The following is a 14,027-nucleotide window of genomic DNA, read 5'->3' as shown; positions in this document are numbered from 1 at the left end:
AGGGAACCCTCCTACACTGTTGGTGGGAATGTAAATTGGTGCAGCCACTATGCAGAACAGTATGGAGGTTCCTTAAAAACTAAAAACAGAGCTACCATATGATCCAGCAAACCCACTCCTGGGCATACATCCAGAAAAGATGAAAACTCTAATTCAAAAAGATACATGCACCACAATGTTCATAGCAGCACTATTTATAATACCCAAGACATGGAATGTCCATCAACAGATGAATGGGTAAAGAAGATATGGTATATACACACAATGGAATATTATTCAGCCATAAAAAAGAATGAAATAATGCCACGTGCAGCAACATGGATGGACCTAGAGATTATCATACTAAGTGAAGTTAGACAAAGAAAGACAAACGTCATATGATATCACTTATATGTGGAATCTAAAAAATGGCACAAATGAACTTACTTACAAAACAGAAATAGACTTATGATTACCAAAGGGGATAGCGGGGCGGGGGGACAGGGGGACGGTACAGATAAACTAGGAGGTTGGGATTAACATACATACACTACTATATATAAAATAGGTAAACAACAAGGGCCTACTGTATAGCACAGGGAATTATATTCAGTATTTTGTAATAATCTATAATGGAAAAGAATCTGAAAATTCTTTATATACATATATATATGTATAAGTGAATTGCTATGCTGTACACCTGAAACTAACAAAACATTGTCCATTAACTATACTCCAATTTAAAAAAATGGTTAACAAATATAAAATAGCTGGCTAGCGGGAAGCAGCCGCATAGCACAGGGAGATCAGCTCGATGCTTTGTGACCACCTAGAGGGGTGGGATAGGGAGGGTGGGAGGGAGACCCAAGAGGGCGGGGATATATGTATACGTATAGCTGATCCACTTTGTTATAAAGCAGAAACTAACACAGCATTGTAAAGCAACTATACTCCAGTAAAGATGATAAAAAAATAAATTAGTTAAATTAAATTAAAAAATGGCTAGGGCTTCCCTGGTGGTGCAGTGGTTGAGAGTCCGCCTGCCGATGCAGGGGACGCGGGTTCGTGCCCCGGTCCGGGAAGATCCCACATGCCGCAGAGAGGCTGGGCCCGTGAGCCATGGCCGCTGAGCCTGCGTGTCCGGAGCCTGTGCTCCGTAACGGGAGAGGCCACAACAATGAGAGGCCCGCGTACCACAAAAAAAAAAAAAAAAAAGGTTAAAACAAAAATAAAAGTGTGCAAGTCACAGAATGTAAGTTTTACCTTTAAACTAAACTATACATACACTGAGCTGTAATACTGAGGATATCAACGAAAGGTTACTGAACGAATAAAAATGAATAAGTAGGGGTGGGGTGGCTGGGAGAAGAACTACATCACTACGACAAAAGGTTCCGAGGAACAATCAGAGCCGCCCAGAGGTGGCTGGGCGCCCGCAGCTCACACAACTGCCAATGCCTCCCACTTCCTACTCCACGAGCCACAGAGCTTAGCCTCTTTTGTCTTCTCATTTCATATTCTTCAGGGTTTTCCTCTCAGTTTTAATGATGAAGTAAAAAAACAAAAAAAAAAACACCACTTTTAACATAATTTTGGTGTCACATAATACACACAGCCCCTTACTCATGTCACCTCTGAAGTTACTCATCCTTAAGCCCTGTGTCTGTCTCCTTGCTGCCAGAATGGGGACAGGACGGGATGGGATGGAACCTCCCTCACAGGCTCACTGGGCAGACGGCGCACACCCATCAGAAGCACCCTGCAGAGCGCCCCGCGCAGGGCACGTGCGCCTCTTGTGTGCGTGCTACCTGTCCTCTGCTCATCTCTTACTAACAATTCTGAAAGAAAAAGAGGCATTGTGATTGGTCAACCAGCCCCCCCACACGAATATGAACAGCACACTGGTTCACGAGCTTCATACCCAGTCTTGAAAGTACACAAAAAAACCCACACAAAATAAGTGTTTTCAGAAAAATCCCACCCTGCAAAGTACCCGTACCAGAAACATACTCTGCCAGGAAGCTGGAGACAGGAGGATCATCCTCCCACAGGGAAGAGCGGAGTTCCGAAGAGTATTTTCATACTTAATTGCGTCCAGGTGGAGAACACGCACCACCCGGTGCTTCCCACACAACCTCAACACCCAGTACGTTCAAAGTATCTCATTAATTTAATTGACTTTATTATAGCTAGGTTGTTACCATTATTCCCAGGCTTAATTTTTATTAAAATGCCCAAATGTGATGGGAGAAGGGACTGTTTTTCTTCCCCACAAGTTAATTCTCCTCCTTTTTCAAAGTTATTTTTTCTGGTCTAGACTATAATATTTCTAGAAGTAGTTCCTACATATACATGTTTTAATTAGATTCACTGTGAATCAGTAAGAAAATTGAGGATACAATTTCTTTCTAGTAATTCTACTGAAGTTCTTATGTAAAAGTCCCAAATAACTAGGAAATGATGCTATAATGCTCCCTTCTTATAATGAATCTGATGTCAATGTTTAAAGTATAAAAGACATATAAACTAACAACTGGGATGATAACAGTCGCTCGGTTTACTGCCGTTCTATATATAGCACATTAAAAAACATCTAGGCTTACCATGATTTACAATTCTGCAAACACTAAAGGAATATAGTGAAAGTCTTACGTTTAGAGATACAAGCTCTAAGCTATCTCTCCAAGACGACTTGATCCACGTGCACAGCTCCACAAGTGACCAGCCCACCAGAGCACCGGAAGAACACACGCCCTGTCCCCAGCTCTCACCTCCGCCCCAGCTCTGGGTGTACTTGTCTATAAACTTGGTTTTGTCATAGCGTAATATAAAGCCAAACCATTCCACTCAGAGTGTTTCTCCCAACAGAACCTTTTGCACGCTGACTTTTGAAAAAAAACAAAGTAGGATACAGATGTTAAAATTCACTAGAATCTACGGCTGTGTAATGCCTAAGAGAAACAGCCATTGGGTAAAGGCTATGGAGAGTGTGAGTTGGTAACAGATATTACTAATAGGGCCACAGAGAAGAAAAGCACCAAGGAAGAAAACGTGTTCACTGGGGGGGCCTTTCATAAACACCAACACGTCCCTTCCACTGGGTTTTCACAGACGCTCAGGACACAGCTCCTACTAGGTGGCAGGGACCGCTGGCCTCTGGGATTGAAAGACAGAGACACAGTCTCTGCCCTCCAATAAGGCAAAGTTTGGTGATGAAAACTTAAAGAACCCTACTACAGTAGGGTAAGGGCTGGGACCGAAGGAGCCAGAAGAAGGCTTATTTAATATGTGTGCGCCAGGAGTGTGGGTTGGGGTGCCCCAGGCGGCAGGTGTCCCATCTGAGAGAACAGCATCTGCAGAGGCTCAGGGCAACGAGGCAGCACAGTGAACAGGAGCAATATAAAAGCTGAATGAATATAGCCAGGCAAGGGGCAGGTCACAAAGGACGCAGCACACCATGCTAAGAACTGCACGCCAGAGAGTAACCCTCCTACGGGCATCTTACCAGGACCGTGGTTAAGATGTGTGCCATCTGTGCCACCCTGGGAACTGCTGTTAGAGGCTAAGAGGGGCCCAGGGTGACTACGGGGTGTTACAGTACACAGACCCAGGCCAGGGAGACGAGTACGTGTGGTACTAGACTACAACCAGGTTAAGGTCGGCACCTGAACATGTCACTGTTATTTCTAAAAGGAGTTAAGGTACCGAAATTTCTGCTTTAAATGTAATCCAAAAACAAAAGAGAGAAGTTATAAAGTTGCCTCTTGTAGACTTAAAACAATGGCATCAGTTAATTCTACAAAGAGGTCTTCACTCACTCACATTCCAGTCTGCTTCTTGACTTGGGATGAGGCGGGGCCGCGCGGGGCTAGGGCTGTGCTTGTCCCCAGAGGATGGCTTTAATCTGTGCCCTGAATCCCTGATAAACCACCCCAAATCCACCTACTAAGGAGTGTCCCACAGATGTAACCATCATGCCAAGTGTGTTAGGGAGAGGTGAGGCGGGGAGAGAGCAAGGGACAGACAGACAGACAGACAGACCGAACCAACGCTGACCTGGGCTGCGGCAGTGCCGATGGAGAACAATAAGTCTATGGAGATGCTTGGGACCTGAGAACAAGCTGGTTGAAAATGAGAAAGCAGGCGTGGGCTCCTGGCTGGGGATCAGGACAAGGGCGCAGCAATAGAGGATGGGAAGAGAGGACCTTGCCTCTGGACACACTGAGCTCCCTGGGCCATCCAGCTGTAGCTCAGTCCCAGTTAGTTAGAGATTTGGGGGTAACCAGAGAGAGTGGCAAAATCACAGCTGAATATGTCATGAATTATAAAGTAACAAGAGAAGAGAAAGGAGGAGAGAAGCCTGAGGAATACCATCATCAAAAGGGCAGGAAAGCAGGAGAGAAACGGAAAACAAACGCTCATAGAGCAGGAGGAAGTCAGCGGTGCCAGAGAAGTAAGGGAGGGGGCCCGGCTCCCAGGCAGCGGGTGACTAGGCCCCGCCCAGACCCTTTAACCCACCATCTCAGCAGCCCCATTTGTATAAAAAAAAAAAAAAAAAAAAAAAAACACCATCCCCTGGGGAATTTCACTGAGCAGGGAACCCACAGAACAAATGAGAGGTGAGAAGGATAAGGGCTGAAAAGTAGCCAATGAATCTGGCAAATAAGAGGTCATCAAGATAAAGACATCAGTGAGACCCAATAGAGAGTCTAGAAGTAAACCGAAGCACACTTGGGGAATACGCCATACCGTAACAGACAGCACTTCAAATCTGAGAGGGAAAGGATGCATTATTCAACAAATGGCACTGGGACAACTAGGTGGTCATAAGGAAAATATAAAACCAGCTTTGTACCTTATACCAAATAAATTCCAGATGGATCTGTTAAATGTAAAATGAGAAACCACACAAGTTTTGTAAGAAGACACCACAGGGAATGTTATCGTGTATAACGCATGATGTGTATGTGAGCACAGTCTATGCATATGTATAGTAATATGTACGATGCATTATGTATACTGCATCTAATTGTGACACAACACCCAGACGCCAAACGAGACTGGTAAGAATGACATTAAAAACAAACAAACAAACAAACAAACAAAACTGCATGGTAAAGTCTTTTGGAAAAAACCCAAACCTGGAAAACAAATACCTACAACTTCCACTAAAGACAAAAGGACAATTTCCTTGAAACTTAAAGAGCTCCTAAAAAACAATAAAGAAAAGATCAACAACCCAACAGAAAGGGGCAAAGGATACGGAGAGCTCAACAAAAATAAATAAAATGGATCACCTGCAAACATGTCCCTGCACTGAGCAGCATTCCTCGCCTAAGTGCCCGGCAGCAGCCAGCGGTGCGCTGACGCCCCGCGGGAGGGGAGGGACGCAGACAGGCGCTCACACACGCCGTGGAGGTCCCACAAGGTGCAGCTCGGCAACACCCCAAATAATTACCTAAGCGCAGACCATGTGACCTGCCACCAACCCCACGTCCAGGCTTCTGCTCTGGAGACACACTTACCAACATGTGAAAGGCCATATACAGGTGACGTGTACATGATATGGAAGTGACAGACATTGTTTGTCACAGTAAGATGGGAACAGTGCTCATCAGTAGAGACGCACAGGGCAGCCACAAAAGAGAATGAAGCAGCTCTGTGGACTGACGTGAGAATGCTCATCAAGAAAGACGCCAAGAGAAGCAAACAAGGGACAGACCTGTGTGTGCAGCAAGACACCAGTTACCTATTTGTAAAGACAGAGAGTCTTTCTGGAAGGTTCTACAAGGAACAAAGTGGGGAACGGAACTGCATGGGTTCCTGGGTAAAAAAAAAGAAAAAAACAAAAACTTGTTTTATTAATGTGAAATAAAAGGTATCAACAACCAGGTAAAGGAAAGGAACCTTCCCTGATTGCATGGGGGACGGCGGGGGAGAAGGGGATGTTTCGTTGAATATTCTTTTGTAGCTTTTCAATTTTCTTTTTACCTCTCATTATCTATTAAAATATTTTTTATTTAAAGATTTATTGGGTTCCCTTTAATAAAAACTGTTCTAGTTGAAGAGGCTGGGGGCAGAAGCCAGGTTCCAGGAGGCTGGCTGTATTCTGTATCACTGGGTTTGGGTTTGGGTGTGTGTGTGTGTGTGTGTCTGTGTGTGTGTGTGTGTGTCTGTGTGTCTGTGTGTGTGTCTGTGTCTGTGTGCGTGCACGCGCACGCACGCACACGCGGGCAGAATAGCGTGTATGGGAGATCCTATTTGTATTTAATTATGTATATATGATGTTTTCAAAGAATACATAAGTATATATTTATATAGGCATTAGAACATCAGAAGGATTCACACCAAACTGTTGAAAATGGGCTCTCCCTGGAGAGCAGGCCTGCTGGCTGCTCTGGGGCAGGACTCGGTCACAAAGGAACTAAGACGTGAGTGGATGACTGAGCGGACACGTGGAAGGAAGGGTCTTGCTGTTTCCACGAAAGTGCTGATGCTCCAAGTGGGAAAACGGTGGAGGTCAAAGGTTGGTGTGGGGAGGTGGGGAGGTCAGGAAATAGCAAAGCGCAGCACGTGACCTAACAATGTCCCTGAGGAAACAGGCAGGTGTGACCAGAAGAGAGACAGAGGGACTGCCTGGGACAGAAAGGCAACCTCTGCCCCGAAACGACAGGACGGGTACAGATAACCTGCAAAACATCCACCCCAAGCTCCAGTCCCCCAGAGGCGAGTCCCTTGGCCCTGCCTCTGAGGTCCTGGCCATATACTGTGTCAAAGAGATTATGTGAAATTAGCAATTATTTGAAAGATAGTCTGTCTTGCCTTTGTCTTCTCTTCATTCTAAATAACTTCAGGTCTTCTAACCCAAAACAAAACAAACTGCTTAAGAATTAACCAAATATCTTATTAGTTCTCGATAATTGCTTTTCCCTTTTGACAGGAAACGCTGCTATAATATGTTAGGTCTCACAGGGCAGCCATAAAATAGAGTGGCTATTATACATAGGGAGGCTCCCACAAAACCGCTACAGAGACTGGAGAAAAGCTGCCTGGTTGAAACCGACTTCTAAACTGCATATGTCAAGGGTAAAGTCAAAAATCAGAAACCCTTCAGTAATCTGTAAACCAGTTAGTGAACTTGGGGCAACAGTTCCTACTCAAACTAATGAGAGAAGTAGTGTTCTGAGGGGGGTTCTCAAAAAAAAAAGATACCCAAAGGATCTTTTTTTCTAAAATCCAATCCATCTAAGGCAAGAAAAAATAAAAAGAATACTGAAGTAGAGACTATTTTTCCTAGATGTGATAAAATTTTTCCTTTGATTTACTAACAGTTTCTAAGGAGGCCAGCGGTCAACAATTTAGCAAACAGAAAGGATGTACCAGCTCGGGTCCCTTCTCCCAGCTTCCCCTCAAGTTGTAAAACTCATAAGTGAATTTGTTGGGAAAATATGTATATTAATCCAAAATGTCCTCAATCCAAAAGGTAGGTAAATAAAGTATACAGGACTGAGAAGAAAAATGGGTAAAATAAAGCCTAAGTAAACAATGAACTTCAAAAACTGCAGAAACAAGGCTAATGTTGATGTTTATCTGCAATTACGTTCTAACTTGTATCAGTAATGCTACCCCATCGCTCATCACACCCTAATATGACATGAAACTTCCAGCTTCTACAACTATACTCCAGAACACATGTGGAACAGGTACTCAAAAATGTTTGTTGAGTTAAATAAAGCAAATGCGAACTAGCTCGTGTCAAAGTAAATAGCCTTAAATTAACCTGAGGGCAAAAGACAGTCATTCAAGTGCCACACAATCTGAGCCATTATACAGGAGAAAAACAGCAGGACTGCAACTCCAAGGAGAGGCGAGGGGTCTTCATTTTCAATGAATACACCAGCAGCAGAAAAGCAATTAAAACTGTACCGCAGGATGTCTCAATTCCTTACCATGTACTTCACTACAAAAAGAGGACACTCTTTGGGACCTATAAAAGCTGGCCAAAAAAAAAAAAGTCCAATCTATCTCGGGACACCCTCTCCTGCAGTGTGATGAAGGAAGCCAGACTTGCTTGGAGACTGGTGACCTTGGACCTCAGCTGCCTGGAACAAGTGTGAACAGGGAGCCACACTGGCCTTCCAGGCACAGCTCTTCCTTTAACCTGAGTGGGAACAGCAGCAGCTCCAGGCAAAGTCCCTTCTTGTGGTTTCAGACTACTTTCAGCTCCAACGGTCCAGGGTTTAGGGTTAAAGGAGAAACCAGAGGAAACCATTTCTACCGCACAAGACAAACTACCAGGTGTCTCACCTCTGAACTGCAACGATTTCCAACAGCTTACGAAAAGCAACGAGACAAAGCAAGCTCTCCTTGCCTTGGGCAAGAGATTATTGGCAGGTTTGTTCACCGTATCTGCGTGGACCCCAAGTTTCTCGGGCACTCGGCCCACAGAGGAGGACTCCGGAGCTGTACCACAGAACACACACCCGGAGGACGGCCACCACCCACCACACTCCTGCACTAAGCACTTTAGAAACAGTTTCGACACCCTCTGGAAGTAAGTCCGTGAGGATCCTGATCACGAGGATTCCGGAACGCGAGGGCAGGAGGGGCTCACAGCGTGACCACGGAGCTGACCATCAGTCCTGAGAGCAGAGCGGCCTCTGCCACCTCTCACTGCAGCTCCTCTGGGAGGCCAGGGACAGACCTGCCGGGCGCTGCGCCGACGCCCAGCAATCCGCCAGGTGGACTCTTACCGTGAGAGCCAGTGCCTCTGGACGGCTGTGTGTGGGCGACACTCCGGAGACGACTGAGCAAGTGTTAGGTGGAAGGGATTAAGACACGAGCCTACTAGCCATGAGTGAAAAAGTCTAGAAGCAAGCACCGGAGACAACTCACAAACCCATCAACTGATGGATGGACAGACAAAACGGGGCAGAGCCACACAACAGAAATTACTCAACCTGAAAGGAGTGAAGTGCTGACACAGGCTCCACAGAACGTGAGTGAACCTTGAGAACAGTACGCTGAGTGAAAGCAGCCAACCACAGAAGGCCACCTAGTGTGTGACCCCATTTACACGAAATGCCCGTAACAGGCAAATCCACAGACAGGAAGTAGATTAGTGGTTGTCACGGCTGGGGGAGGGTGAATGGGAAGGGACTGCAAATAGGTACAGGTTTCTTTTAGAGGTGATGAAAATGGTTATGGCTGCACAGCTCTGTGAATATACTAGAAACCACTGAACTATACACTTCAAAGGAGTGAATTTCATGATATACGAATTAAATCTCAATAAATAAATAAGCATATGCCACAGCACTTTTATCACTTATACAGAGAAAAGATGGTAAAGGATAAATTTAAACTTTTCCAAAAACTATGGCTTTATAATTAAATAAAATGGAAAGACAGTTTTTCGCACTGCACACCTGCAGCGCCTAAGCTACTGAGCGCAGGGAAGCCACCCACTCTCCCTCCAGCCTATGAACACCTTCCTTTCTGAAAGTAAAAATGTCTATTTTACTTCCTTCACACTTTTAAACTTCTTCTACAAGTCCTTGGAGCAAGAAGAATTTTAAAATGACCCAGTGAGACTTTGGAGAAGGAACTGCAAATACTGACTATATCAGAAAATTTAGTTACAAGAAGTATGTCCCTTTAAATAGGATAAAGAATAAAAAACAATCAACATCTTTATCTCTAAAAGATAAACACAAAGTCTCTAAGCTCAAAGAGTTCAAAACAAAACACAACATCTTACAAAAGAAATGCAAACAGAGCTTTAAGGGGCTGCTTTTTCAGGACTGCACTAAATATTAGATTTAGGGATACTAACAAGGCAAAAGGCTTACTTGTTAAGATTTCACGGGACTTGTGCATCAGTGTCAGGCATAAATTTGAAAGCAGCAAAGGAACAGAAAGTTAAATGAATACGAGTGAAGTTAAGTTCAGCAGTGACACAGGGGATGTACTAGGTAAAACTAGACACCATGGGCTTCCCTGGTGGTGTAGTGGTTAAGAATCCACCTGCCAATGCAGGGGACACGGGTTCGAGTCCTGGTCCAGGAAGATCCCACATGCCGCAGAGCAACTAAGACCGTGTGCCCCAACTACTGAGCCTGTGCTCTGGAGCCCGCGAGCCACAACTACTGAACCCGTGTGCCACAACTACTGAAGCCCACGTGCCTAGAGCCCGTGCTCCGCAACAAGCGAAGCCACTGCAATGAGAAGCCCGCGCACCACAACGAAGAGTAGCCCCTGCTCGCTGCAACTAGAGAAAGCCCGCACACAGCAACAAAGACCCAATGCGGCCAAAAGTAAATAATAAAATAAAATAAATAAATTTATTAAAAAAAAAAACTAGACACCATGATTGTTTCTGAAACGTGGAAGCAATGGCCCCAAGGTTACTCATTATAACCTCATTATTAAATGTCAGGCAAAATTCTCCAATTTCCCACGGATGAACAGGAAAAAAAAAAAAAAGCCAGCTCCAAGTAACTACGTATTCAAAAATCAACTTAGAAAACACCAAAACTCCAAAACATAAATATTTCACTCCCTGACAACGTGCCTTGCTTAAGTTAGTACTCCTAGGGAATTCCCTGGCGGTCCAGTGGTTAGGACTTGGCGTTCTCACTGTCAGGGTCCGGGGTTCCATCCCTGGTCGGGGAACTAAGATCCTACAAGCCCAGCATTGTAGCCAAAAAAAAAGTTAGCGCTCCTCTATGGAAAGCCAGAGAGGACAAGGCCAAGAGAGCACTCACAGAACATCTCCTGGGCGCTTCACCTGGGACCTCATGGAACCCTCCAAACGAGCCCATGAGACAGGTAACCTGCCTTCCACCCCAAAAGGGAAAACCAGGAGGAGAGAGGATTCTGGCCAAGGTCACACAGCTGGTCAATTCCAAGTGCCTGCGTCTCATCAAAGGGGTTTCTGGCTTGACAAAAAGTCTCTCTTATAAAAGGTATTTTTGTTCTAGCTTTAGCTCGCTGCCCTGCCAAAATAATCGCCATCTTCTGCTTTTATAAAGTGATTCATCCGTATACACAAAGGAATCCCCTTCAAGAGGTGAATATGACTGGTGTAACAGCCACAGTCACTATCAGTGTTTACTAACACGAACAGAGGACTGAGACCTCATGAAACTGGCCACCAGGGACTGAAACCCCATGAACACCAGCACCCCAGAGCCTACTGAGTGCCCTATGGACAACCACATTTTATAGGACCCTGCTTTCCCTTTGTTGTAGCTGGAAAAACATTTTTAGCATGGAATTTGAACACACGCTTAAAAAAGGAAACCAAACTCTCAGAGGTGGTTCATATCTCAAAAAAGATACGACAAGCTAAAAGCCAATGTAGGGGGGCTTTCCTGGTGGCACAGTGTTTAAGAATCCGCCTGCCAATGCATGGGACACGGGTTTGAGCCCTGGTCTGGGAAGATCCCACATGCTGCGGAGCAACTAAGCCCGTGCGCCACAACTACTGAGCCTGCAGTCTAAAGCCTGCGAGCCACAACTACTGAGCCTGCGTGCCACAACTACTGAAGCCTGTGCACCTAGAGCCTGTGCTCCACAACAAGACACTGCAATGAGAAGCCCACGTACCACAAGGAAGAGTAGCCCCTGACTGCAGAAGCCAGAGAAAGCCCGCGCGCAGCAAGGAAGACCCAATGAAGCTAAAAAAAAAAAAACAACCAATGTAGGTATCACAACCCCGTCTCAAAGGAAATCATTAAAAGCCACAATCCACAGTTGAAAGAGCTTAAAAACCACCACTAGCAAACCAGAGAAACAAAGCTTTAGTTTCAGACAGCGCAGACACTATCAAAAAGCACTTAAGACTACTGGCATGGCTGCAATCTTTTACTACCAAAGAAAGTCAGTTTTAATCCCAAATCACACAACACACGTGGTCAAAGATAAATCCTTTTGCTTGGAGCACAATTCTGGCACAGGGTCCCAGGGGGCTGTTAAAAAGACACTGGAGCCCCAAATGCTTTGTGTTTACATAGTTTTTAAACATTTAGACAAAAGTTCACATTTCTAACTGAATGACCACTCTGCCCTTCCTGTTTAATTTGGAGACAGGAGATCTTTTAACTAATCCTAGTTGGACTCTCAATCATCCTAGGATTTGTTTCTAAAAAGGAAGGCGGGTCACGGAGAAATAACTGTTTCACATGCGTTGAAGGCTCCAAACCTGCTTTTCCGTCTGTTACAACAGACCGGTTCTTACACACAATATAAATACAGACACACGTACACATTCAGAAATACACATATACACTCTATACACATATATACGTGCGCATACACAATGCACATACACTCAAGCAGACGTGTACTCACGTACACGCACACACACGTGCACACGGCGGCCTGCGGCCCATGGCGGCCTGCGGCCCACGCCGACCCTAACCCCCTCGGGGCGACGCCGACCCCACCACTCCCGGGAAATGGACACCTAGGCCGTGGGAGCCCCAGCACAGCACCCCGCGAACGTCTCCTATCGTTACAGCGCCTTCTAATCTCCACCTCACTAGCGGCTTCCTTTTCTGATAATAAACACCAGATTTGGAGAAACCAAGAGGACACGATGTGTAACGGTTATCTGTCGCCCAAGAGCCCGATGAAGGGGACAAAGGCCTTATCGCGCTTCCAGCTTCCCGCGGAAGACGTGTACCGAAGGCCCGGCGGGCCGCGAACTCTGCCCGGGGCGTCCTTCCCCAGTCCCGGAGCCCCCTCCCCCGGGCCCCGAGCAAGGCGGGTGCGATGGGCCCCAGGGGACGTGGGGTGCCGGGCGGGGTCTAGGGGTGCGGGTTTGGAGTGCAAGGAGAGAATAGGGGGTTGAGGTGAGGGTGGGGTCTGAAGTGCAGGAGGGAGGCGTGGGACACGGAGTGAAGTGCGGAGTGGAAGCCTGGGGTGACGAGGAGACGGTGGGGCGGAAGCCTGGGGTGTGGGTAGGGGTTTGCGGTGATGTGGGGTGCCAGTGGGAGCTTGGGAGCGAGGTGTGAGGTTTGGGGCTCCGGCGGGGTCTTGGGGCGCGGGCACGCACCTTGTGGCAGGCCGGGCATGTGGGCAACGCGCTCTTGCCCCCGGGGCCCCCGCCGCCGCCGCCGCCGCCGCCGCTCAGGCTGCTCTGGATCTGCGTGAGCTCCTGGCGCAGCACCTGCTTCTGGTGGAAGCTGAAGGCCGGGTGGTTGGAGGCCATGGTGAAAAGCAGCAGGAACTCATCGCCCGTGCGGCCCTCGTTGAGCTGCAGCCCGTAGTTGTGGATGATGGAGTCGATGTGCGTGAGCGTGCGGTAGAGCACGCCCGCCGCCTCGCGCTGCTCCGAGCCCAGCAGCGCCAGCGACACGAGCAGTTTGCTGCGCACCACCTCGTCTGTCAGGTTGGTGAGGCTGCCCAGATCGGCCGGGTTGTTGGCCTTGATCTCCGAGTCGCGCAGCGAGTGGTAGTCCTTGCGGGCCAGGTCCTCAAGGCACGAGCCGAGGAAGCGCAGCTCGAGCGGGATGCACAGGTCCAGCAGGCCGCACAGGAACTCCACGCGCTGCGGCGACGGTAGCTCCGAGAACCAGCGGTACACGCCGTCCCTCTGCAGCGGGCAGCGCTTCTCCACCATGCTGCCGCCCGCGCCGCGCCGCCACGCGGGGCCGGGGGCCGCCGCCCGGGGCCGGGGCCGGGGCCGGGGGCGCGGGCGGGCGCGGCCGGGGGCGCGGCCGGGGCCGGGCGAGGGCGAGGGCGGCCGGGCGCCGAGGGCCGCGCCGGGGCCGGGGGCGCGCGGCGCGGGCGAGACCCCCGCCAGGGGCCGGCGGGCGGGCGCGCGCGGGACGCCGGGGGGGCCCGGGGCGGCCGGGGCGGCCGGGGGCGGCGATCGGCCTCGGGCCCCCCGCTCACGGGCGGGCTCCTGGCCCGCGCCCGTCCCCGGCGGCGGCCAGTGCGCGGCGGCGGCGGCGGCTGCTCCTCGTCGTCGTCGTCGTCGCCCGGGAGGCGGCCGCCCCCATCTCCCCCCGCGCCGCAGGGTCTGTCACTGCGGGCCGCCC

The 14,027-nt window shown here is 48.3% G+C and overlaps 1 protein-coding gene across 1 annotated transcript in view; it reads right to left on the bottom strand.

Annotated features, from left to right (window-relative positions):
* The window catches only part of ZCCHC14 (zinc finger CCHC-type containing 14), a gene marked incomplete at both ends in the record, with an annotated part of 56,939 nt that extends 43,333 nt beyond the window's left edge, over window positions 1-13,606 (bottom strand). Inside the window, one exon of the mRNA XM_079723161.1 lies at window positions 13,040-13,606. Coding sequence (XP_079579287.1) covers window positions 13,040-13,606 — 567 coding nt within the window. The remainder of the gene's footprint in view (window positions 1-13,039) is intronic.
* Between the last annotated feature and the right edge of the window lie 421 nt (window positions 13,607-14,027).

This window comes from Hyperoodon ampullatus (genome assembly GCF_949752795.1).
Source record: "Hyperoodon ampullatus genome assembly, chromosome: 18".
NCBI lineage: Eukaryota > Metazoa > Chordata > Mammalia > Artiodactyla > Ziphiidae > Hyperoodon > Hyperoodon ampullatus.
Note: the sequence above shows the minus strand (reverse complement) of the source record. Positions and strands in the feature narration are given on the sequence as shown.